Here is a 24,925-nt window from a genome sequence, read left to right as displayed (position 1 = left end):
TCCACGCATCTGGAATCTCGGCTCCTCCAAGTAACAACTCGGGCTGATGTGCGAAATAAGGGGGTTGGCAAGGGGGTACGTTAAGACATTTCTTATCGGGCGGTTTAAGAGATGGTCTTATCCGACACTTGATGGGTGTGCGTAATCCCTCAAGAGGACTGCCCTTAGCTGCCTCTGCTGTAATGAAGATCCCTGCAAGTTCAGCCTCTAGCCTGAGCAAACTGGCCTATCAAACTTTGCCGTGTAGACTTCTGCCTGTTTTGAGGAGATCAGCTTGCAGCTTGCGACCAGGTTACTTTCGCCTATCGTTTCCTGTCAAGTTGTGATGTAAAGGTCTTCAACCCGGGAAGATGCAGGTCGGCTTGTGTTGGGATTCTGATTTATGATGGCGCATCCAACCAAATTCGGTAAATGGTGATTTGGTATTCTAACGGTGTACCGGTCATTTGAGTAACGACCGTACCGATTTCTTGCATCAACGAGTTTGCGACCAGAACAACCTGGAAGTTGGGAAATGTCGAAAGCTCTTATACGCTGGGCAACCAGGTCTCTATAGATCGTCTACAAGCCTTTGTCCTTCATGTACAGGCTCGTCGTTTACCTCTGACACCTCCACCGCCGAATCTGCCGGTGTGGCCGAGTGCTCGTTGCCTCCTTGAACGAGCGCCTCGGCCGATCCTGTGACGACGTTCACCTTGGCCCCGTCCGGGGCGGCCAGCCGTCTGGCGAATTGATCAACCTCGCGGTCGTAACTCTCCCATTCTGGAATTACTTTCGCCCGCTCGAGCTTGGGTTGTTTCGTCAGAGGGTTCTGACACAGGTCGACTGAGATAGTGCCACGAATTCAAAACGCGTCAGATGAGAGGAACCGAACCGACCATTCTCGGGAGACTCTTGCACTCACTGGTCTTGGCATCCTTCAAACTGTCCTGACTACACCATGTCTCGCACCACAACCAAGACCGATCGAGCGTATAGATCGGCAACTGATCCTGCATCGAATTCGGCAAGTCCTGGTCCAGATTCGCCAATGACCCCGGGTCCGCCGACAAGGCTTGATACGAAGCCCTCAATCGATCTCCCGCGGCGAGCCGTCGGAATCTCTTCAGGTCGATCACGTACAGCGCCGAGATGTGATAGGGTCTGCCTCGGAGGGCGTCTTTCCAGTAACCCGTCTTCCAGAACCGGAAGCCTTCCATTTCGGGCTTGTCGTCCCCCATCGGCGCGTACCCGTAGACCTTGCCTTGCAAATCGAGATCGACCAGCTGTTTCATGTCGGTCCTCACGATCTGATCGGCATCGACAAAGATGACCTTGTCCAGAGAGAGCGGGAAGAGGACGTCGAGGAAGAGGATCTTGTAGCCCCAGATCTCCCGCTGTTTCTCCCTCTGTGCACGAAGCCAAGACGGCCAGCGATAAGTGACCAGCTCGTACTCGAACCCGTACTCTTCCGCAAAGTGAGGCAGGAATTCCAAGAACGACGGCGATAAGAAGTTCTCGATGAACCAAAACTTGACGGTACTGTTCGTGTGCTTCAACACGCTGAGCACCATGATCGAGGCGAACCGCTCGTAGAGTTTGCCCGAGGCCACGGTGAAGATGTTGATTTCGGCCGGAGGACGCACGGGCGCCGTCTTGCGGCCGAGTACGGTAGACAGGCTGCAAGGTGAAGAGATTTCAGATCGATCCGAACGTTTATGAAGGCCGAGAGACACGACTCACGACGAGTAGATCTTGTCAAAGAAACCGGGCGTGGTTACGACCTCGTCTAGGACATCCGCCAATTCCATACCCGGCTGACGCTCGAACACGGGCCGAACGGTGAGACCTGTAAACGATGTCAAGGCGACTTGAGATACGGTATCACCCGTCGCCAAACCGGTGGACAAGCTGTGTAGGCTGTACACATCGCGGCCTCTGCCTTCGCGGATGTTCAAATTATAAAGGCCGGGCTGGGCCTTGAACTGAAAGTACCCGAGGTTCGCCATGATCGACGTGTCTCCAACGATATCACCCTCGGTGGTGGCCAGCTGCAATTCGAGTCCTCGAGGTACGGACGCCTTCAACTCCCTGCCGTGCCCCTCGATCACGAGCTGCTCGAGCTCGAATCGGATGTCGACGACGGGGGATTGTTGCTTGGCGAGGATGCTTTCGAGTCGCAAGTTGTCGAGATCGTGAATGGATTCCTTGGGCCGCACGAGCCATGACGTAGGAATATCCATACCGAGCGTCAAGATGGGATCCTCTGGCAGGCCGCGGAAGCTGACACCAGTCATGGCTTCGTCGCTGTGATGGAATGCACCCGTCAGTGGCCCCTCTGCGTGAAGTTTGCATCTAACAGAATGACATACCCCTCAGCATTGAATCTTACAGAGTTGACGGATTCGTACCGATAGAACCGCTTGAGCGGGATCTAGAACGCAAAGTGGAGTCAAAACCCATCCGAAAGTTATGCGCACGACGCGGTCAAACTCACGTCAGTAAGCACCAAAGCCGGGTTCAGCTGGACGGTTGCTGATACGTGATCGAGCTCGGTAGCCATCTGTATGATCGATGAAACGTTCAATAAGCGGCTTGAACGGGTAGTCTGCAGCCTAACTCACCTGGATCAAGGACGACCACTTTTGCGCTTGTTCACTGATGGGATCGACGATGGCAAAGAGCCTGACCAGCGCAGTTGGCGATTCCTTGATGGAGAAGCTAGACGCCTTGCCCGTGATCTCCGTATACCCTCTGGTCCTGGCGACAACGGTAGATTGAAGCGGTGAAGAGTTGTCGGTCGCGAAAGCTTTACCCAGTATAGCGGCGACTCCAGATACCAGGTTGCCCAATGTCGCACTGTAAAGTGGGTTGACCATGAGAAAGCTGATCTGTCCATGCGTTGTAGCGCTTCATTTACCTTTCCAGCGTTGAGATATCGTAATAGATCCCCTTAAGCGCTTCTAGAATGGGACTGCCGCGGCTTCGAGCGTCGATCATCGCCAAAGTGAAAAAGTCGTCGGCCAAGAACTCGCCGGCTGGTACGGGACCAACGACCTGCAGAAATGAGACGCTCAGACTTGTCGTGGGCTGTGGTATGCGACCTCACGCTGACGACTCACCCTACCGTTGATCATGATGTAGGTACCGGCACTTGTTAACGGTACCGTGCGCGCTTCAGCCGCCCGTGCGTTCCAGAATGCCTTCGATACAGCCAGAGACGTCGGCGTTGGTAGTGGTAACCGGAAGCCATCGAAACACGTCATGCCTTCGGACGCCTTCTCGTGCTCTACCAGACTCTTGACTCTTCCCATTTCATTTTCCCGGCTCACAAAGTCGATCCTGTCCAACATCTCGATCAAGCTGCCTGTTGACGATGTCGAAAGATTGTGCGAAGACAAGCTCTCGTATAGCCATGTCGACAGGCGTGGACCCTTTTGGTGTTGATTGGCGTCCGAGGGGAGGTGAACGAAGCCTAGTCTAGTGTGTTTACCTTTTTGCTGAGATGTTCCAAAATTCGATAATTAGCCTTTGGTTTCATGTCAAGTGAAAAGATGATGATTCGCACCTGCAGGAATTTCAGAGCCTCTCTCGCCATCGATCGACCTGACTCACTGTCGAGGTCACCGAGAACGTGGATCGTGGCCAGGACCTCGTCAGATTTGTCATCTGATGCATAATCGTATCAGCGATGTTCCTTTCCCTGAATACGAGCAGAAGCGACCTACCCGGGTAGACAAACTGATCCAGAATCAATGAGTCGGCGCCAAAGACTTGCCGGGGATCCACGATGGTCTGCGATCCGATGGGCTCTCCTACAGGGAGGTAGACATTTCTTCGGGGAGATGATGTGGGCAAATCGTAGAAGAAACGATCGAGCCGGGAGACCGATTTGAGATGATTGACGACGCCCTATGAGGACGGGTCGTGAGACTATGGAGCCTCGTGACACCAGGCATCAGCAAGCTCAACTTACTGGCTGCATCAGATAGTTGAGCTGGCCCATGTAATCTTGCATGATTCGATCGGTCCATCGCTGCGAAGTAAAGCCTCTCGCATGAGCTCCCGTTTTCGCGCGGCCGAGATCGCCTGACTCACCTCGTCCAAGGGCTGATACTGTCCATTGAAAAGGACGGCACCCCGCGGACTCGTTGTGGGATTGACTGCCATCCTAGCCAGCCAGGCGCGGATCTCGTCGGTCGCCAGGCTTTCCACCTTCCCGTTGATGATATCGGCGAACGAATCGTCGCCTTCACCAGGGAAAAGGCTCTCGGCGATGTTCAAAGCGACTTCGCCTCGAGGGGAAGCTCTCCATAGCTGTTAGAGAAGCGGGCTTTAAGATAGCGCCAAAATAGATCACGATGATTGAAAGCTTACAGTATGCATGTACTCCATGGCTTCGGCACGACCGTTCTTACGGACGAGATAGGCTAGTAATCGAGCCATTTTGATACCTGCAGGGTCAAACGCCAAACTTCAGCCTTGCCACCAATTCGAGGCCAGGACGATATCGAACCCACTCAAATCGTCATTGCTCTCCGAGATGAGCGGGACCAAACCGACCCTGAACGGGATCCCCCGTTTGATCATCTGCTGAGCCGTCTGCGAGATGGTGCTCAGGGAAAAAGGTTTGGACATGTCCATGACGAGGATGACGTGCCAAAAGTTGCGCCGGACCTGGTTGAACGGTCCTTGTCGGCCGGGTCGGGCGAGCTGTCGGTGAAGTCGTGGAGCTTGGTATCAATCAATATGTAGCTTGACTGGCCGCACGACTGGTACTCACCGCCGCGATTGAGCTGGGCCAACTCGCATACCTGCAGCAGCCGGAAAAAAAATCTTCAACACCAAGTTCTCCCAAGCGACATCAGAATCGACGCCCACCTCTTGTCCTTTTCGATATTGTTCCACCAAGTGATCACTCCTCCTCCTTCGATCTCGTCCCCGGCATCGACGATCCCCATCATGGGTTCCGGCTCGGTCATGCCCGTGACGATGTCGTCGTCCGTGAGCAAGCTGAACGCCTGGTCTGGTGTCAGCCCGAGCGAGGTGAGCGCCAACATCCTCTGTCTCTCTTCCCGGACGATCGATAGTAGGCTATCGGTTCGAGTGGATTCTCATCAGCGCGGACCTCCTTAGTTGTCCCCGCGGATCAAACTCACCTGAAAGCGTCTAGCTCCTTGTCGGTGACGATCCTCCCATTGACCCAAAACGCGCTCTTGACGTCCGCCTTTGCCTGAACGTTGGCCACATCCCTCTCCAACCACTCGTCCGCCTTGACCCTTCTCGCGATCGCCGCCGAGTGTTTAGGGAAATCCTGCGAGATGCCGATAAGTGCCGAAAGGGGGTCTGGGTCGGACATGATCAGGGAGGCCGTCTTGACACCGAGATCTGTCGAGCGGAGCGGTACACGGGTCGGCCTTTTAGTTTCGGAAGATTGAGAGAATCTGGGACCGAGACGCAGTGGTAGACTTGCCTGAAATCTCCCCCAGCTTCAGAGGCTTGCTGACAAGCTCGTCCCAAGACCCCCTCCCGATCACTCCCAAATATCCATCCTCCGCCCCGGCCTTGCTTCCCTCTTTTCCATGCGCTTCAAACACTTCCTGCTGCCTGCCTAGCAGATTGAACACCATATCACACCGGATCAGCCCCCGAGTCCCGTATTCCTGGACATACACACGCATGCTGCGGCTGAACTCACCTTCGACCTTCCCGGCACCCACACCCACGCTACTCCCCGTATCCCGATCATCGACCGCAAGATAATCCGTCCGCTTGAGCACCATCTCGACCCCATACCCCTTTAACGAATTCTTCCTCCTATTCACGTCCTGCACCTGCAAACGACTCTCCTCTTGCGCTTTTACCGAATCGGAATCCAGAGTCCGAGCAACGAGGGGCCTGTACCGGACGATGATATCGAACAACCCTTCAGCCGCATCCTCGTTTCCATTGTCATTATTGTTGGAGGTCTTGGTTCGACGACGCATGAGGTACTCATAAAGATCCGCCTGAGCGGGCGAGAGGTCCGAGATATAAAGAATCGCCACGTCGACCGGATGCGAGCCCAATCCTCCAGAACGAGAATAAGAATGAGGGTAGATGTGGTCGAACGGAAGGATTTTTGGCGGTATAGATCTCGTCGTCGGACTGATCGTCGGGAATTTCAACGAAGAATTAGCTCAAGACATTCGTTCACCGCGAATCACGGCAAACACCCGACTCTGGGTCCACTCACCCGCTCGCACGTCCCGAACCCTCCGTTGAACCCAGATCCAAGGACAACTCCATATCCCTCCTCAACTCCTCCACGCTGCAAAACCCCTTTCCCCTCCACTCCACCCAACTCTCGCACTCTCTTTGCGTGACCTCCCTTCCAGCGGGCGAGTTGACAATGACGGTCTCATAAAACTGGTAATAAGCCTGAATCTTCGGGGACGCTTCGTGCATCGCTAAAGAGGTTTTGAAGGAGGATAGGTCGAATTCCCGGTGGGCGGTCAGGAGGGTGGATCTAGATCTAGATCTAGATCTAGAGCTGGAGCTAGGATCAGAGCTAGAGCTGGAGTTGTTGGAGTTGTGGGCGGTGGTGGTGGTTTCGTGAGAGTCGTAATTCGCTACGAGGTCGTAGACCATCTCCAGCTGATCCCGGTCCCGAGTCCTCGGCTTTGACCGCGAAGCCGAACCATCTTCATCATCAGATCCAGATCCAGAGTCGGCTCCGGATTGTAAGAGCGGGAGGTGAGTGGTGAGTAGTGATAAGAGCGGGTAGTATATCGTCGGATCTTCTATAGCTGCGCTTTCCCTGCATTGGTCAAGTCGAGTGTCGGAATGAAGAATAACAGAGAGCGAGAGGCATGCATTAAGCAGGATGCCACGAATCTCATCACTTGCTCATACAGAGAATACGGCGGCTCACAAGACTTCGAGCAACAACGGCGCTGCGTCCCAGTTCGACCTCAACCAGACGTTCACCGTAGAGGTTGACGCTGAACTCGAACTCGCGGCTAAGACCGAAGACAAGGTCAGGGTCAAGGTGGCCGTCCACCATAGCCCTGCGGTGAGGGTCGACCGCATCTTCCGGTAATTTGGAAGACGGGGCTAAGAGAAGGCTAGTCTGATGGATTTGAGGATGCTAGTCAGTGATTATGAGCTGAGTCGTTGGGGGGGGGGGGGGGGGGGATGGTCGACCAAGATTCGAATTGTATGCGGTGGACGCTGGATGCTCGGATGGTGACGAAAGCTGGGGTCATCGAAAAGTCCAAGCTCAATCTACCTCCCCGACCATCTCCCCATTCGTGTTCAACAATTCAACATCTTCTTGCAATTCGAAACCGGATCTCGTTGTCCAACGATAACAACAACACGATCCACCAGCGGACAAGAAAAACCTGATGCCCCGGGATCGACACAACACGCCCCGGTGGAACATCATGCCACTCACAGGTGCCTCACTCCCACCCGCAAGATCAACTCGGGGAAAACCATTACGAGGCGTATAAGTTGGCGAGACAACGAGCATGTCCCCCCCTCCGCTCTCCCTGTTGTCTCGCTTTGTTTTGTTCATCGTCGAGCATGGGTTGTTCTTGTGCCTCCTGGAGGGGTATCAGGGTATGGTCATGCTACGGGGAATGAAGAAGGCGAGAGAGAGCGAGAGGGTGCGGGGGACTCCATTTTTCCATCTCAACTCACCTCATCTAGTCGGGACCGTGTGTCATTTTCCTATCATTCTTTATCTATGGCCAGCACTGTTGATCCCCCATGTCGTCCGCTATTCCATGATCTGATCGTCCGTCAATTTCAGGCTTGCGTACCGACCCCAACCCAGAGCCTGAGCCCGACTATTTATGAACTTGCGCCATGTCCTATCGTGCTCTCGGTCATCCCCGACGACAACCTCGACCTCGACCTCCGTACAAAAATCAGAACCAAAAGACGCCCAACTACTGAGCTACTATCCTACCGGGCTACTAGCTCATCATCTTCTCCGAACGATGCAATGCATGATCGTATGCCGACACCCAAAAGAAAATTTGATATCGCCTGTGCTTTGAAGTAAACACCAGCGGAGATTGACGAGCGGCCAGCGGCGAGTTCCCGAGGTCTGACTCGGCTGGGACGAGATCTATCAAGGACGGGATATCATCTCGTGACTCGACGAACGATTTGGTGGGGAGGAGAACATAAAGGTAGGAAAGAGTAAGGAAGATCATAGAGGAGAATAAAGGGGAGAACAAAGGGAGGGAATCCGTATCAGAGTCGGAATTTGACCTCGATCAAGGTCTGATCAAGGGAACTACCAGTTTGCAGGCTTGCAGGTGAGTCAAGTTATCAGATGCTTCTATGTGATACTCGCTCGAGGTTGGCCGTCACTAAGTCACTGCGCTGCACGCTTTGGGTCGAACGTACTAGTAGCTAGTGAATATATAACCTTAAATCGGTCTCCTCAAAAGCCTGGGGATCTCGAAGGACCCGCAACCTGGAAACCTTCGCAACCCCGCAACTTCGACTTCCAGCAAGACGTACCGATAGAACGTACCATGTCCACCTCCACCCCCACCTCCACGACCGCCATCATCCCCACCCGAACCGATCCCATCATATCCACCCCGACCCACCTCGTCCGCCCTCTCACCCTGCAAGACCTTCCCTCCCTGACCTCTTCCCTGAACGACCACTCCATAACGAGATGGATGACCGACCGGGTTCCTTTCCCCTACACCATCTCATCCGCTAGAGATTTCTACGATTTTCTTCGGACGCAAGACCCGTTGACGAGCTATAGCATCGTCGACCGGGAGAGCGGGAACGTGGTCGGCGGGCTCGGCCTCAAAACGACCCCTTCAGACATCCACCGCCGGACCGTAGAACTCGGCTATTGGCTCTCTTCCTCCTCCCAGGGCCAAGGCGTCATGTCCACCCTAGTCCCTCTCTTCCTACATTGGACTTTCCAGACCTTCCCCTCTGAGTTGGTGAACAGGGTCGAAGCTCACGTATATTCCGGAAACCGGTCTAGTATGCGCGTACTCCAAAAGTGCGGGTTTAGGGAAGAAGGCGTTTTACGGGGAAAGGTCTGGAAGGAGGGGAAGGTGTTGGATTTGCATGTTTGGGGGTTGTTGAGGGAAGAGTACGAGGTTGAAGGCGGGGTTGGTGAGGCGGAGGTCCGCTGAAGCGGGGAGTCGGGAGTGAGAAGGAGAGGGGAGATGAAACGGAGAATAGAGGCGGGGGAGGGGGGAAGAAGAGGGATTGCTTTCTACGGGGATCGACTCGACCTCGACGATACCGAGGACGATAATCATGACAAATAAATGTCAAAATGACGACAAGCAAACACGGCGAACGGCACCCTCTCGCTTTGATGATGATGATCAGAATCACAGTGCTGCTGGGAGACACGAAAGACCCGATCCTATTATGTCCAATGATACAGATGGTTATGGTTTGACTTCCCGTCCCACTCCGAATAAGCATCGACGTCAGTTCGACGGTTCGAAGCGGTTCAAGCAAACATAGTTGGCTGGGCCGGAACCGTTGGACTTGGAGGGCAGAGCGCAGTGTCTGTATCACGTTCAAGGTAACCGTCATCATCATCAACAAGGTAGAGGTAGAGGTAAGTGAGATCGATAACATCAGTGATGATCCCTCCCAGTGCTCTCTCCCGGTGTGCCAGATAGGCAGGTGTCGTGCTCCTCGTCCTCGTCGTCGTTGTTTCTTTCAGGAGATTCGGTTGTGGCTGCCGTATTTGCTATCGCTTTCGCCTTTGCCTTTGACTTTGTGTTCGCTTCTGTGTTCGCTTCTGTGTTCGCTTCTGTGTTCGCTTCTGTGTTCGCTTCTGTGTTCGCTTCTGTGTTCGCTTCTGTGTTCGCTTTTCGCTATTCTTTTGCTGGTGCTGGGTGTGGGGGGATTTGGAGCGTACTTTTGAACTCAAAGAATACGGTCACAATAATGGGAATCACACTCGAAATCGAGGTACGGATCCGTACCCCAGAAGAACCCAAATTGACCTGGACCTCGACATCTACATCCGTTCACATCTCATCGTTTTCCCTCGATTCTTAACTTCTTGGCCTATCGATTAACATCACATGATGCAGGTCGAAAAGTCGTTCTTGCGGACGTTATAATTTGATCGTATTTGATTTGATACGAAGAAAAGGTCAGATTCAACCCGGCCAGACTTGGGTATAGTAGTATCGATGTCCAGGCGATAAACGTAAGCGCAAGTATAAGGTGCTGATCGGGAGGTCAACTCAAGGTTCTCGATCAAGATCTAGAGGCTAGAAGTCAAAAGGTGTTCGTGACGAGTTCATGCGCGATTCCTTTGCCCATCAAACCCCTTCCATCCATCGACATCAAGAATAAACAATGTTGTCATCCCGTCAATGGTAACACCACCACACCAGCAAGCTCATTCGTTGTAACTAGGAGCATCCAAAGGGTGCATGGCGTAGAGAGCTTGTGAAGCACGCACATCAGAGTGCTGTCATGTTACACTTCGCATCTGACCTATTAGGACGGTCGATCGGACCCCCTCGACCAACTACAGAACCCGCCACAGCACCCCCAACGGATGCGATGCCAACGGATTCGAGTTATAGTAAATATAGTAGTGTTCTTCATTAATTTCAATCATGATGCCACATAGTTGCCACACTGCCAATATACTCGAGTACTGTTATTGTTCAAGAGCATCCCATTCCCAAGGCCCGCCAATAGTAGTATCGCCATCTATCGATTGAAGTCTGGGAAAGGATCGCACAACCCCTAAAGCCTCGGATGTTCCAGGGGCGATTCTCGAAATCTCAGACGCAGGGGTCGTGTTTGTGTTTCACCTTTCGAAATCGCAACGACGCCCGACATTGACCGATCTGACCGAACCCCCCAACCTTCCTATCTCATCCGCGCTTACGTTCTGCTCCGATTGAGCCGGTGACAACCCCTCCCTCTTGCGCTGCCCTCGGCCACCGAGAAGAGGACGTTGGATGGATGCCGTTATCGCCCGCCCTGCCGTTCCTGCCCTCGCCGCCGGCCTAACTCGCATGTCACATGATTTGCATCCGCACATCCCATGCAGGCGTATCGTGACGAATCGCTCTCGTGGATGACGAAGTTCGCATGTGGTCGTGGGTACGTCACGAACGGTCGTCAGGGTATATAAGGGTGAGTGTCATCCACGACTTAGATCGACCATCTCGATACCTTCCCCGCCGAAGCTCTTATCACTGATAACTGAAGCTCGAACAAGATCGAGAACCAACATCATGTCCGAAGAAACGAGCCAGGAGAACAACATCTCCCCCTTCGGTCTCGCCAGGTCGACCGTCAAGGAACAACCGTTGACTAAGGAAGAGTTGGACAAGTATACGAGGTATTTCAATGCCACGCTTTATATCTGTTTGGGGTGAGTCTCGGCGTCCATTCTCTCGTTGTCGTCCTTGTCGTCTAGCCTAGCTGGTAACTGGTAGCTAGTACCAGTTTTTCATTCGAATTCGTTAGATCTCGTCCGGGATCAATCTCGCTGACCCTAATCGATCTCTCCACCACTCTAGTATGATCTACCTGAAAAAAGACCCCCTCCTCCGCTCCCCCGAAGGCCTAACAACCTCGCACCTCAAATCCCGCTTACTCGGGCACTTCGGTTCCGCCCCCGGCCAATCATTCACCTACCTGCACTTCAACCGTCTCATCAAGAAACTCAACCTTGACGCTTTCTTCATCAGCGGCCCGGGGCACGGAGCTCCTGGTATAATCTCCCATGCGTACCTGGAAGGATCGTATACGGAGGCCTATCCCGAGGTTACACAGGATTCGAAGGGGTTACAGAGGTTGTTCCATCAGTTTTCGTTTCCGGGGGGGATGGGGAGTCATGCGACGCCGGAGGTTCCGGGGAGTTTACACGAGGTGCGTTGGGAGTTCCATACTCGAAGAGAGCAAAGAGAGCGAGAAGAAGAAGAAGCTGATCGTCCGAATTCCCGTGTTTCTTTTGTGCGTTTCGCAGGGCGGTGAACTCGGCTACTCGATCTCCCACGCCTTTGGGACCGTCTTCGACAGGCCCGACCTGATCGCCCTCACGATGGTCGGGGACGGAGAATCCGAGACGGGTCCGCTGGCTACGGCTTGGCATGGGAACAAGTTTCTGAACCCAGTCACTGATGGGGCCGTCTTGCCGGTCTTGCATTTGAACGGGTGAGTGCCGGGTCGGCGAAAGGGCGGGATAGGGAGAAGGTGGATAAGGGGGTGGAATGATGCTGATGTTGAATTGGGTGCGCTAACAGGTACAAGATCAACAACCCCACGGTCCTCGCCCGAGTCTCGCACGAAGAGCTCGAGATGCTCTTCCGGGGTTACGGCTGGACCCCTTACTTTGTCGAAGGGTCCGACCTCGACTCGATGCACCAGGCCATGGCCGCCACGCTCGAGCGCTGCGTGACCGAGATCAAGGCTTACCAGAAACAAGCCCGGGACAGCGGAAAACCCTTCCGTCCTCGCTGGCCGATGATCGTCCTCCGTTCCCCGAAAGGATGGACCGGACCGAGTGAAGTCGGTGGACACCACCTGGAAGGTTTCTGGAGGGCCCATCAGGTTCCCATGACCGACGTCGCTACTTCGGACGAACACCTCAAACAGCTCGAAGCGTGGATGAGGTCTTACAAGCCCGACGAGCTCTTCGACGCCGAAGGTAGGCTCGTGGAAGACCTCCGCGCGTTGGCACCCGAGGGAGACAGGCGCATGTCCAGCAACCCGGTGACCAACGGTGGGAACCCCGTCAAACCGCTCGACCTCCCTAAATGGCAAGACTACGCCCTCCAGGTCGATCCCGGTGTGACGCTCGAATCCGGGATGACCAATTTCGCTAAATGGCTCCGAGACGTGGTCGCCGGGAACATGACCAACTTCAGACTTTTCGGTCCTGACGAGACGGAATCCAACAAGCTTGGCGAGGTGTACAAGGCTGGGAAAAAGGTCTGGTTGGCGGATACGATCGAGTACGACGAGGACGGTGGGAATTTGAGCCCGACGGGGAGGGTCATGGAGATGTTGTCCGAGCATACTGTGGAGGGGTGGTTGGAGGGGTATATTTTGGCTGGGGGGCATGGGTTGTTGAACAGTTATGAGCCTTTCATTCATATTATCGGTGAGTTGGCGTCCTCGGCTTGTCCGGGCGTACTGGGTTATCAATGACGTCGATCGCTTTTGCTGATGATCTGTTCTTATTGCGTTGTGGCACGATCTGTAGACTCGATGGTCGGTCAGCACTGCAAGGTAAGCATCTTCTGCTCAAATCCAGGCGTACACTCAGGTAATTGAAACGTTTTCTGATCGTCCCGTGTTGATTGCCTTGCGTAGTGGATCGAAAAGTGCAACCAGGTCGAATGGAGGAAAAAGATCTCGTCCTTGAACATCTTGTTGACCAGTACCGTCTGGCGTCAGGTGAGAGGCGGCGAAAGTGGTCGTATTTCACATCGAAGACATTCGAAACTGACGACATGCCGGTTGCCTTGCAGGACCACAACGGTTTCACCCACCAAGATCCCGGTTTCCTCGACGTGCTCACCAACAAGAGTCCCGAGGTCGTCAGGATCTACTTGCCTCCCGATGGCAACACCATGTTGTCCACCATGGACCACTGTTTCAAGAGCAAGAACTACGTCAACTGTATCGTCTACGACAAGCAGCCGCATTTGCAGTTCTTGAACAAGGAGGAGGCGATGACGCATTGCGCGAAGGGGTTGGGCATCTGGGAGTGGGCCTCGACCTACCCTGATGAGGTGAGTCCTTGCGGTCCGGTTCGGGGTTTCGGCGATTTCGAGCCTGTTGCTGAAACTTTTCGCGTCTAATCTGGTAGGAACCCGACATTGTCATGTGCGGTATCGGTGATGTCGTCACCGCCGAAGCTTTGGCCGCTACCGCCTTGCTCAAGGAAAACTTGCCCGGGATCAAGATCCGATTCGTCAACGTCGTCGACTTGTTCCGATTGGTCTCGCACCAGGATCACCCTCACGGTGTGTCGCCCAAACGACGCGCGGTTTGGTGATCGCCCTTACTAACCGCTTGGACATCATACATCATACGGCAGGTCTGACGGACAAGGAATTCGACAGCATCTTCACCCGAGACAAGCCCGTCATTGTCAACTTCCACTCGTACCCCTGGCTCGTCCACCGACTCACCTACAGGCGAAACGGATCCCGCAACATCCACGTCCGTGGATACAGGGAAAAGGGAAACATTGACACCCCGCTCGAGCTCGCCATCAAGAACAAGGCCGATCGATTCAGTCTCGCCATGGAGGCCATCGACCAGATGCCCAACTTGAACAACAGGGCTTCGGCCGTCCGTGAAAAGCTCAGGGACGAGCAGATCAGGGCCGTCGCGTATTCTTTCGAGAACGGTATCGACGTGTGAGTTTTTGTGCGGAACGCTTGAATTTTTCCGAACGAATCGAGCTGACTTCGCTTGGATGTCTCGGTAGTCCCCATCTCAAGGACTGGAACTGGGCCTCCCGAAACGCTGGTATCCAGCAGAAGGGCGAAGCCGCCGACAAGAAGCCCGCGCCCGCTGGTGCCGAGGCTCGTAGCACCGGTAGCTAGACGGTTCGCCGCCATCCATCCTCTTGTCTTGACCCGAATGTATCTACCCGAAAAAAACAGAACAGAATCGCGACCTTGTGTGTAGTAGACTAGAATGAACGAAACATATAGATTGAATTGAGTGCCTTAATTGAGGGAGACACAGCGTTTGTCAGGCCGGAAGGGCTCATAACGTGCGAGTCAGATTGGAGAAGCATGCTCGTCATTTCGGTTGTACGACGTGGCAGGGAGGAAGGAGCGACGGCGAAGCTGGTCATCGAGTACTTCCTTTATTCTACGTGATTAAGCACATGATCATATGACAGATCCGCCAGGCATCAGGACGAGGCGGAGAGTTGAGATCGTGGTATGTATGGAAGCACCAGTCTAGAACCGGCAGGAAGCAGATGGATAGGGCCTGTATAGTGGTATATATGGGATATCTGAAATCGACTTTTGACTTGTAGGAAGGCTGGTCACGGTGGCAAATCAAACAGGCCTAGCTAGTTATTGTGAATTCCAACCGGAAAAATGGGCCAGCTCATGAACAGTGAAATCCGACCAAGTCTAAAAATGGTGAGTCTAATTTCGATTTTGACGGGTGAACGCTAACCGTCTCATGATCTTTGTATAGGCCAAACAGCTGCATCGGAATCTGAAAGAGATGGTGAGTTTCCAGGACTTCACCGATCGCATAGAGTTCCTGATGATCTGACTATTTTGATCTAGAGCAAGGAGGCTTTTATTGAGCTCAAGGTATGCGATCGTTTCCTACTCAATCTCTAGGTACTATGATGCCAATTTTCTGCGTTGAAGGAAAGCGAGGATATACAACACGACAACGTCACCTGGAAGAAGTTTGAATTGTCGCTCCTTGACTACCAGATCCGAGTTTCGATCGACGGGAGCCAACGAGACTTCCTCGTATCAAGAACATGGCGTGAATCGATCACGGAGTTTCGTCACTGGTGGATGAAGCTCCTGGACAGCACTGGATTCATAGCGGATGAGAAAAAAGACGCCTTCACAAAACAGGCTAGTGCTTTAAGGTTCAGCGTATCATGGGAAAACCCGTATCTGAACTTGACCTACCTGAATCAAGGTGTGTCTCATGTTTCAGCATCTGGATGAAATACTCTTGAAGCTCATGAATATCCTCTTAGATGAGTCTGATACATCGGCTCTTGATGCCGGGCCGAACTTGGATGCAGATACGGTTTCACCTGTCGAGGAAGCGGACGCGAGCGACTCAGAACCCTTGGGTGAACTATCTGATTCGGATACACCTAGACCTAGGCGTAGGCCTATACCTCGGGGGAACCGCCGTCTCTTACCGGCACCCCGTAGATCCCAGATTACTATAACTGTAGACAATTCTGAGTCCCAAGGGGAAGACGGTACCGAGCAAAGATCGTCTTCTGCTTCGTCGCTGTCCGCCTCAAGTTCGTCGGGAGCATCGGAAGAGCTCTCTCGTAGTACAACGTCCATCTTTGAAGCAGCCAGACGCTTCGACGGGATATCATCGTCATCTAGATCCGATGGACGGATGGCGTACTCAGACTGGCGCGCCACGCTTGCAGTGCAAACAAGGTAGCAAGATGGGTGTCCTTACAACAAATCACATCGCGCTCCGATCCTGGCGCCACAAACCTGGACAAGGAATAAACCGTGCCATCCTATCTCGCTACCCCGCCAACAACCTTTTGGTCCTGTAAGATAGCATTTTGCAAGCGCTTGGTGAATTATAACTCGCCGTTCCCTGCTAGTTACTTAATGTCTATTCGCACCCTTGACTGCGCCGTGTGGCAACAGAATGAGAAAGCGTATGGACTGGGATAGCCTTCAGACTTCCTGTATACAAGTGAATGCTTTTGCGATTGTGCGAGTTTCGATTTAGTAGTGCTGTACTGTCACGAATGGCCTTAGTGTCGTTTCTCATACACTATTATTGATCGGCTAGGCCTATGTTTGACACTATCCATGGTGTATAAATGGTCCGTACGATGAAAGACTGTTCTCACATAGCAGCAAGAGGAAGTGGTGAATCAGACTATAACTTGGCCATACGGTGCTTTGAGCAGTTGAAACACTAAGTATGCGGACGGCGCTTGACAGGCAAGGCAGAGTTTAAATTGGCGATACAATCGCGATCGTCATACTGAAAGGAGTGTGCAGAGAAGCATAGCTAGCTTTGGGCGGACAGGGTAATACATAGCCCAGGGTCCATACCTGAATTAAAAAGTCCATTTCGCAGTCGAACTGGGAGTCGCACGGCCCAATTGATACAACTCTCCACGATAATACAATCCGGTGACATGGGCCAACTGATACATCCTTATGCTGAAATCGATTGCATGGTAAGTCCAGGAAAGGACAGGCTAAAGTGATATATGTATGACCTAACTCCTGTGTAGGCACAACAAATGATCGAAAGGCTAAAGACGTTGGTCGGTATTCAGATGCTTTAGAACAGATCTTCGCCCGCTGACTTGCCTGTTGTGTGTTATAGAGCAAAGATGCTTACGCAGCATCCAAGAGGGTAGGTATAAGATCCCTGTTTGATCCGTCACCTATCTGACAAGAACGTGTCACCATATAGGAACTGGATGGTGAGGAACAAGCAGACGAAAAGTGGTACATGGAAGTGAGGATCTCTCCCGAATCGATCGATCTGACAATTGATGGTATACCGTTCGACATGGAAGAAGAGAAAGTCCCGCGAGACTGGTTAACCAAGTTCTATGATTGGTTCCGTAACCTGGTTGACAGGAAAGAATCTGAAAGCTACACAGACGCCTTCCAAAGGCAGGCTGTCGCGCTGGGATTCGGCATTAGATGGAACGACACTGAAATTAATGTCTGGTTCTACAACAAAGGTATAACATTCTAAATCGAATGCAGAAGCCCTTGATGCCGACCAATAATGCGACTGAAATCAGATCAATGTATCTCTTCAGACCCAGCTGGGACCGGTACGGACGCGGAAACGTCTTCCGCTTCAACTGATGCTGAAGAAGACTTCGGTTCGGATCCGGAAGAGGAAGAAGAACTCACTGGGTACGTGAACGGACCGCCTTTCCATACTATATCTGGCGAGATATCTCATTGGTCATTCACCTCATCTACCTATTACGGCTTTCTCTCTTCCCCCCGCAACTTCAGCGGGAGTGGCTTTGTCCTCCACCATTCATACATTGGCAAGCACGGATGATGCCCGGATTCCGCGCAACTATGCTGGACTCTTCCTCAACCCTGTGTGGGACCCAGAAGCACAAGAATACGTAGACGCCGGCCAGCGAAGACACAGCCTTCAGTCACAATCGGTCTAAAGGGAGATAAATGCCAGACCATAGATCGACGGTTGTATATGAAAAAGAACATTCGCATTCTATCTTATTTTGCCATATCGCTAACTGTTTTATGCATCTGCAATCGAGCATGTTGTAATTCGATCAGATCTAAACTACGCGCTGGGTAGAAGGGCCCGCACTCGGTCTGATACTATGGTGTGAGCGATCTAACATAGGTTTTGTATCGGATTAAGAGACATGAAGGCCCTCTCGGCAAACGAAGGAAAACACTTGATCGGTATATTTCGTTTGCCATGCTCAATCGCCACCCAGATTGTAGTCCCCAATGGTCTCCGCAAGGCAAATTGGTGAGGAACACGGTAGCAGCATCTGTGATCTTCTTCAGTACACGGTCTGTCTAGCCCCGAGTCACCTCACGATCCATGATGATGTAGAAGCTGCAGGAGCGCGGCTCACACTAGTTTCATCTGTTATCGATCGTAGGTTGCGCGCGCGCGCCAGGCGGTAACCCAATCGGCAGCTCAACATCAGAGCACAAAGGAAGTACCTGTCATGCCAGGTTCTCGATGGCAGATATATAGCATGTACCAAATCCATCTCAGGGTAGCGAGACGGGATCGCGATGGGAACGATCTGCCCGTGATTCAATCGACCGCAAACATCACCCAGCAAGCTCTCGAATGCCGCAGACCATATATACCGATCATCGTATTTACGCGAAGGCCAGTCGACCGAATCTGACCTGGTAACTCCTTCTCTGATATTCTTGCTGTATAGGTTGATTCCCTGCTATCAAGAATCAAGGTAAGCAGCCGATCATCCTTTACATTATCTGAACGAGCTGCTAAGGCAAAGTTTTCAGCGTAGGCTTTCGCCGATGAACTTCAGCTTCTGAGCGGTTCAGACCTGTATTTCGAAACCATCGTCGGCTCCCAGCATCAAATTGTGTTTCGGCACGGAAGTATAGGTCTACATACTATGTCTGAGGGCCCGCTTCATGAGTTTCTAAGAGGATTCGGGGTATGGCTCCTCGGTCTGCCAGACGGTACGGACAGAAAGACGTACCTGACAAATGCACAAGAGGTGGGACTTATCGTGAACATGGCGGTCACATTGGTAACGATCTCGTGGGAAGTGACGAGTAAGTAGCACTTTTTTCCGCATTGGCCCTCAATCAAATGAGCTTGACCAATTGCCGCTTGAGCGATATTCTAGCTAGAAACGTACCTGGAGAATCACGGGATTTGTCGCTAAGTAGGTTTTACCCAATACAACTCCTCCGAAGAGAATGAGGCTGTATCGCAGCGATCCTATCCTGAACGATCGAGGTGTCGGCCTCCGCAATCGTGTACGGTCCAGCAAGTGAATCAGGATTGATCCTGGCCCATGTTTGCAGGCGATGAGTGGGATACCACACGAACTTGGTATCGCTACGGGACCGGTAGGCTAATACCTTCAAGGTCCTCCTTCGACACCGGGCCTTCTCACACGTATGAAGATGTCGTCACGGACCCTTCTCTATTGGTCCCCCCTGTATTCAACGTTCAACTCGTCAGAGAGGTCTCAAGACGGATGGCTTCAATGTTGGACCAAGAGAATCTCGAAAGACTCCGCCTTCGAGGTGTAGTAGGTCAGGACGGGACGTCTTACTTGGAGTTCTCGACCGGCTCAGATCAGTCCGATGCGTATGTCAGTTTTTTCATCGAAGGACATTTCTGTATGTGATAGACGGACTGACCTTAAACTCGCAATGCCCCTACAGCTTCTCTCGTACAACCGGAAACATGTGAAACGTTGTTTTCAGAATATGGGAGGTCCGTTCGCAAGACGCAGCCCACACCTGTTCCGTTCACCCTGGCCGTTTGATGCCATGAAACGTATGATATGCTTTTACCGGTCGCACCTGACCGACCTGAGTACTGTGATGCTCTCGTTTTCTTTTTGGCAATGTGATACTCGGTCTCCAGCGTTTTGACGCTGGCAAACCAGGTGCTGTATCCTGTTGTGAAGCAACCCGGGTTCAGCGGTCGATTAGTAAAAATACAGGAATATATGCATGGTGCAAACGGTCACGGTTGACAAGAGCAGGCGTTCGATAGCTGAGATCGTCCAGCTCGTATTCTATTCTGACGTCGTGTACAAGACTCAAGCAAAACTACCCTCCTATCCGACACCAATCGTTGATCATCGAGATGTGGTATCAATTGTCAGAGTCGAGGGGCATGATTGAGGCTTAATTGATGCAATTCTCGTACACGCGTATCTGGTTGACCCTACAGACAGGCCTTGGAAACGTGTATGACGTACCGTCTTTCCTGGCACTCAGCCTTCCGATAAGAGGACAAAGGACTACGCAGGAGCCCATACTGCAGCGAACCCAATATAAATACCGGACCATCTATATCTATCTCTCTGTATGGTAAATCTAACACAGTGGGTCTGCCAATAATACAGACAGCGTTCAGTCAACATTTGCGAACATGTCAGCGGGCGATTCTGTCGATCGAAAAGAAGACAAGCAGTGCGAAACTGCACAAGATGTGAGCAGAATATCGAAGCTGGCCGCCCCATCCCGAGCAAAAGGGCTGACTTGACGACCAGATGACAGCAGTGAGACTGCGTATGCGAGTAAGTTGCCAGGCCGGTTGATACGCCTACAAGTATTCAGTGTACTGAAGGGGCGTATTACACATAGCATCTGGTTGATGATTGTCGCATACAGCTGGAGAGATCTGTTCGTATTCTCGTTCCTATCGGTGATGGACCATCGATACCTCAAATGGAGATTGGTCTCGAGAAAGATTTCATGCCCTTGGACAGGTTCCTTGCCACCAAGGAAGGACTTGATGACGAGCGGATTCAATGGTTCCGCAACTTTGCCAAAGATCGCTGGGTGGCGCAATCGGAGGAGACAGTGCGAGACTACAACGAAGCAGAAGGCGGGCCGCTTGAAGTGAAAGTGACAAGAAGCAAGAAGGGATGGAACGATGGAGTCTGGATCTTCTACGGCAGTAAGCAAGTTTAATCTTGATAGCCGCCAGTACCTAATATCATGGTTCGATAGACAAGAGGGATGAACCGTCGACTACGAGTAGCAATGAAGGTTCGCCTGATCTGCAGACGTAGCTGTTTGGCCGATCGGTGATGTTTAGCAAACGCGGAAATCTAGGTGACGCATCCACACGTGGGTTGCCCGCTTGATCGAAACGATAATCCTGCCAAGACTGTATGAAGAGCATTGAAACGAGATTGTATCGAAATCTACGCTGTATTCTCCTTGTACTTCTGTTGATGAATGCATCGCTATCCTTGCGCCATTGGGCGGGGTGAAACATCGCCTGCCAGGATCGTGCGACATGACGCAAGATAACGCCAAACGTTCTCGCAGCCATGACAGGCATCATTACGTATTGATAGCGACAAAGGAAGAAACAGCTGAGCAGATATGAGGAGACGTGAACATACATACTATATAGCTACACATGGCCATCTTCGCGTGGCCGTTCTGTCATCAGGAAACCACTCGGGACCCTGAGGTATACCGTAGACAACGGTTCGTAGAGGTCTGGAGCCCGAGATGTCAGAAGAAGAAATCCCTTGGCATAAGCGGGAGGATACCTACAACAGGTATTTCCAGGTTCCAGGTGAGAACCTTGTACCAAAACCTGTACGAGCCGCGCTTTCTAAACTTCCTAGATCTGACGGCAGTTGACAAACCTAAGAAGTCAGATGCAAGTGAGTAGTTACTCGCCATGGGGGTCGCTATGATTCCCTGCAGCACTGACACTAGCCATGAGAAAAGAGTTTAGTGCTCGAACTGGAGGTACAGATTGCGATCGAGCTATCTCTATCAGTCGTGTCGGTCTGTCCAATATGGCACACCGATGCCACCGGTCCGAAGAATCTGGAAGGATCCGGTAACACGCGACTTATTGACCTTATTGTCTGGCTTCAGCTCTTCAATCAACTCCATGTAAAGTTCAATGAGGAAAATATTATTGAAGATGTAGACGATCAGGATGGAGGAATACTTTGGGTCAAGAAAGTCGACCCCGAGAACGGGTTGGATCAATTCCGGATTTACTACCAAAGTACGCTTTGGACGAGCGTTCAATCATTTCAGAGCGCGGCTAATACGTTTACTATCTAATGCTTCATATCAGATCTTCCTGTTCATAGAGATCTCGCCTCAAGCATTCTGAGCCTATCGATGACCTCGAACGGAAACAGTGACACAGCCACGAACATGCCAAGGTACGCGATATCCTTCTCGATCTCTTTGCTTGATTACACGCTGAGGTCAAGCATCGTGGCAATCATCGTTCACAGTGAATCTTCAACTCGATGATGTCTCACTCGTGCAGGATATAGCAGCTGGACCTATAGATGTTGAGGCTCCGTCTTTTGAATTCTCCCCCATGTCGATGATGACATATGAAAGGAGGAACATCCTGCCTCGTTGCCCAGCTCCGCACATGTTATTGCCACGCGTATCTCACAGCAGACATCAAAACGTGATAGAAGACGCAGATGGTGATACTCCAGCCCCAATGCCATACTTCACCACTTTTATAGCATTGAATGGTGCGTCTACCAGCTACGATCAGGCTAACCAGAGTCGAGCGATGACTCGCTGCCACAGGCAATGCGGATATATGAACTTTACATCCTATTACTTGGCGACACATATTTCGTAGGGCAATACCCGATTGGTTTGCGAATAAAACTGGGATGAGCATTTTTCTTGCGAGATCATCTACAAGTGAGAAACGTTATATGGCCGCTTGATTCCAGCTAAGCCTTGCGTATACGGTTGCCGAGGCAAAAAGAAGGATAATCCTACAAGCTGCAGACGAGCCTCAGAACATTCCTACATCGGCTCGACCGCTGGCTTCACAAGACCGTAGAAGATTGTCAGCAATTCGATCGCAAGGACCGGCTCACTAAACCCGATGTCGATGTCTTGCATGATGGCCTTGGAAGAACGACCATATCGTACTGTGCACCGAGTTTGACAAAGCAGCTTCCACGTGATGATCATTTCGGATAGAGATCTGTAGGTTAAAAAGAAGCTGTACTTCAAATTAATCAAAGCGGTCGATCTTTCAAGACGAAATCGGCCGGGCTGAGCGACCATTCGATATCCCATCCGGAGAGATTCATCACAAGTTGTTCCTTGAGCGCGAACGATAATCCCGCCTTAAAATGCTGTGCCGCATCGCTATCAAGAGGGTTGGGGGTGATCAATTGGGAACAAGAAAGATAGTTCCTTCCGCGAACCATGACTGTCTGGCCCCGACAAGAAGCGGCCACTATGTCGACTTGCTTTCATATCGTTGGAGCCGTCATACTGTATTTGATCAAGGCTCTGCTCTAGCGCGAATTTCGCGGATTGCCTCCGCTGCGCTTCTGAAGGGACGCGTTTCATCGGGATCTAATGGAGCATGAGGAGGCCATTAACATTTCGCTAAAGCGTTTCACTCATCAACGGTGGCGTTGAGCTTTATCAACGAAGAAGACGACCCATTAGCGCCAAGGCCCGACTGGTGATGCAAGTTCCGTAAGCAGGTCAACGTGAACACGGGTGGGTTGCCCTCGGGAGGCCTGCACTTCCTTTGTAACCCCTCAGTTCCGTGTCATGCCGATTTGCCGATACTTTCCGGCACACTCGATGCAGCCATTCTAGGCTCCTACAATGGAGAATGCGCCCTCACTGAAGCTTATCCAATTGTGTGATGAACGAGCCTTCGGCTGTGGCCTAGATTGGAGATCATGGTTTATGAGCTGGGAACCTGTTTTTCCTTGGCGGCCTTCCATTGACTAACACCATTTAAATGGCGCCAGATCTTAGCGAGATGATAGCACTCGTCACGAGATTGGGCGAGAGAACCCTCTTCCGGCGTGGATCAGACCATGTCGTGCCAATTGAAAGGTGTGCCGAGGCCCAGACGAGACAAGCAGTCAGCATTGGATGAGTGATGTCATGCCGACCATGCCCGTTCATTCCCGATCAAAGGAGTCGTCATTATCAAGAAGCTATCAAGAAGCTACAAAACACTAGGAGCGTATATATACTCCTGCATATGAGTGCACTTTTTTCGTCTGCCCGTAAAACGAGGTCTTGGTTCTCGAAGCTCCGGCACGCCCCTTTGAACTTACTCTCGCAAGATCACCTTACTATGCAGTTCTTCGACCGCGTGAGTTCTTCTGACAGAATCTAGATACTTACTGATACGTTCGTTCCAGGATAATGAATTCGGATATCACGCTGCCGCAAGTTCTCATGATTGGCTCGGTGAAATTTTGATCTCAAATTGACGGGTGTGGATTTCCAGGTCGTTGCCGACAAGCTGAATTTCGGCTTTGCAAATTTCATCTTGCGTGTCATACCCTCAAGCAGTCGGCTGGAAGGATAACTGGAAGACGAGAGTTGTTATCAATCCTGTTACCTGGATCATTCGTACAAAGGTACGGTCGACTATTGGGTTGAGCTTGCAACTAAATTGTTGCGGCCAGAAGAGATGAGGATACCTTTCGGTGGAGGCGACTACGATCTTGCTCAAACCAAGAAAAGCGACGACGGACAATCGGTGAATTTTACTCTTCGAAGACGTAAGTGAAACCACCATCGACGTTGACTTCGTTATACGGGCCTGTCCTAATATTTTTCAGCATCTAGGTATCGTGCAGGATGACGGGAGTGGCTATACGAGCTATACCGATCCAACGACCGCCGGACAGTTCCAAGGGCAAGCTAGTATCTCTACGGATCCGTTGACATCCCGACTGATGCTGAAGTCTAACGGCTTTGGACAGGTCCTATTACTAGTACGCCAGCTATCGATACCCTCGCTGTGCTCGTAAGAGGTATTATGCTGTGCGATTGGCTTCAATGATTGGCATAACTCTTGACGCACGGAGAAGAGAGACAGATGTGTTTACGGCTAGATTTCTCAGTACACGCGGGTACAGAGAAACAAGTCGATCCACTTTATGACCTAATTACCGTCTGCTGATAATAATACGAAAATACTCGACCATGACAACACCGTACCTCAAAATGCAACAATG

The 24,925-nt window shown here is 51.8% G+C and overlaps 4 protein-coding genes across 4 annotated transcripts; 3 read left to right on the top strand and 1 right to left on the bottom strand.

Moving 5' to 3' along the window:
• Positions 1 to 130: 130 nt before the first annotated feature.
• HD553DRAFT_149546 (UDP-glucose:glycoprotein glucosyltransferase-domain-containing protein) lies at positions 131 to 7,108 on the bottom strand. The gene is made up of 21 exons (XM_046176732.1): positions 6,893 to 7,108; positions 6,215 to 6,778; positions 5,678 to 6,126; positions 5,453 to 5,590; positions 5,139 to 5,367; positions 4,861 to 5,073; positions 4,763 to 4,793; positions 4,500 to 4,692; positions 4,357 to 4,433; positions 4,078 to 4,296; positions 3,956 to 4,015; positions 3,708 to 3,891; positions 3,548 to 3,648; positions 3,102 to 3,479; positions 2,900 to 3,036; positions 2,604 to 2,838; positions 2,477 to 2,542; positions 2,352 to 2,413; positions 1,723 to 2,286; positions 905 to 1,659; positions 131 to 825 (listed from the first exon to the last, which is right to left on the bottom strand). Exons 1-21 carry the CDS (start codon positions 7,048 to 7,050, stop codon positions 551 to 553), a joined length of 5,088 nt encoding a protein of 1,695 aa, XP_046032916.1. The 5' UTR covers positions 7,051 to 7,108; the 3' UTR covers positions 131 to 550.
• Positions 7,109 to 8,226: 1,118 nt separating this feature from the next.
• Positions 8,227 to 9,440, top strand: HD553DRAFT_149492 (acyl-CoA N-acyltransferase). Its single transcript, XM_046176731.1, has 2 exons — positions 8,227 to 8,291; positions 8,386 to 9,440. The coding sequence occupies exon 2, from the start codon at positions 8,514 to 8,516 to the stop codon at positions 9,141 to 9,143; it is 630 nt and encodes a 209-aa protein (XP_046032915.1). The 5' UTR covers positions 8,227 to 8,291; positions 8,386 to 8,513; the 3' UTR covers positions 9,144 to 9,440.
• Positions 9,441 to 11,144: 1,704 nt separating this feature from the next.
• HD553DRAFT_353153 (XFP N-terminal domain-containing protein) lies at positions 11,145 to 14,689 on the top strand. Its single transcript, XM_046183748.1, has 10 exons — positions 11,145 to 11,374; positions 11,523 to 11,874; positions 11,972 to 12,159; positions 12,249 to 13,108; positions 13,211 to 13,236; positions 13,321 to 13,404; positions 13,479 to 13,742; positions 13,820 to 13,976; positions 14,051 to 14,375; positions 14,447 to 14,689. The coding sequence occupies exons 1-10, from the start codon at positions 11,235 to 11,237 to the stop codon at positions 14,562 to 14,564; spliced, it is 2,514 nt and encodes an 837-aa protein (XP_046032914.1). The 5' UTR covers positions 11,145 to 11,234; the 3' UTR covers positions 14,565 to 14,689.
• A 297-nt stretch (positions 14,690 to 14,986) lies between these two features.
• Positions 14,987 to 16,137, top strand: HD553DRAFT_337678 (uncharacterized protein; the record flags this gene model as incomplete). Its single annotated transcript, XM_046182300.1, has 5 exons — positions 14,987 to 15,119; positions 15,178 to 15,210; positions 15,273 to 15,299; positions 15,360 to 15,645; positions 15,707 to 16,137. The coding sequence occupies exons 1-5, from the start codon at positions 15,075 to 15,077 to the stop codon at positions 16,135 to 16,137; spliced, it is 822 nt and encodes a 273-aa protein (XP_046032913.1). The 5' UTR covers positions 14,987 to 15,074.
• Between the last annotated feature and the right edge of the window lie 8,788 nt (positions 16,138 to 24,925).

This window comes from Filobasidium floriforme (assembly GCF_021052385.1).
Source record: "Filobasidium floriforme strain CBS 6241 chromosome Unknown HD553scaffold_28, whole genome shotgun sequence".
In the NCBI taxonomy this organism is placed as follows: domain Eukaryota; kingdom Fungi; phylum Basidiomycota; class Tremellomycetes; order Filobasidiales; family Filobasidiaceae; genus Filobasidium; species Filobasidium floriforme.
This window is presented reverse-complemented; position numbering and strand designations above follow the sequence as displayed.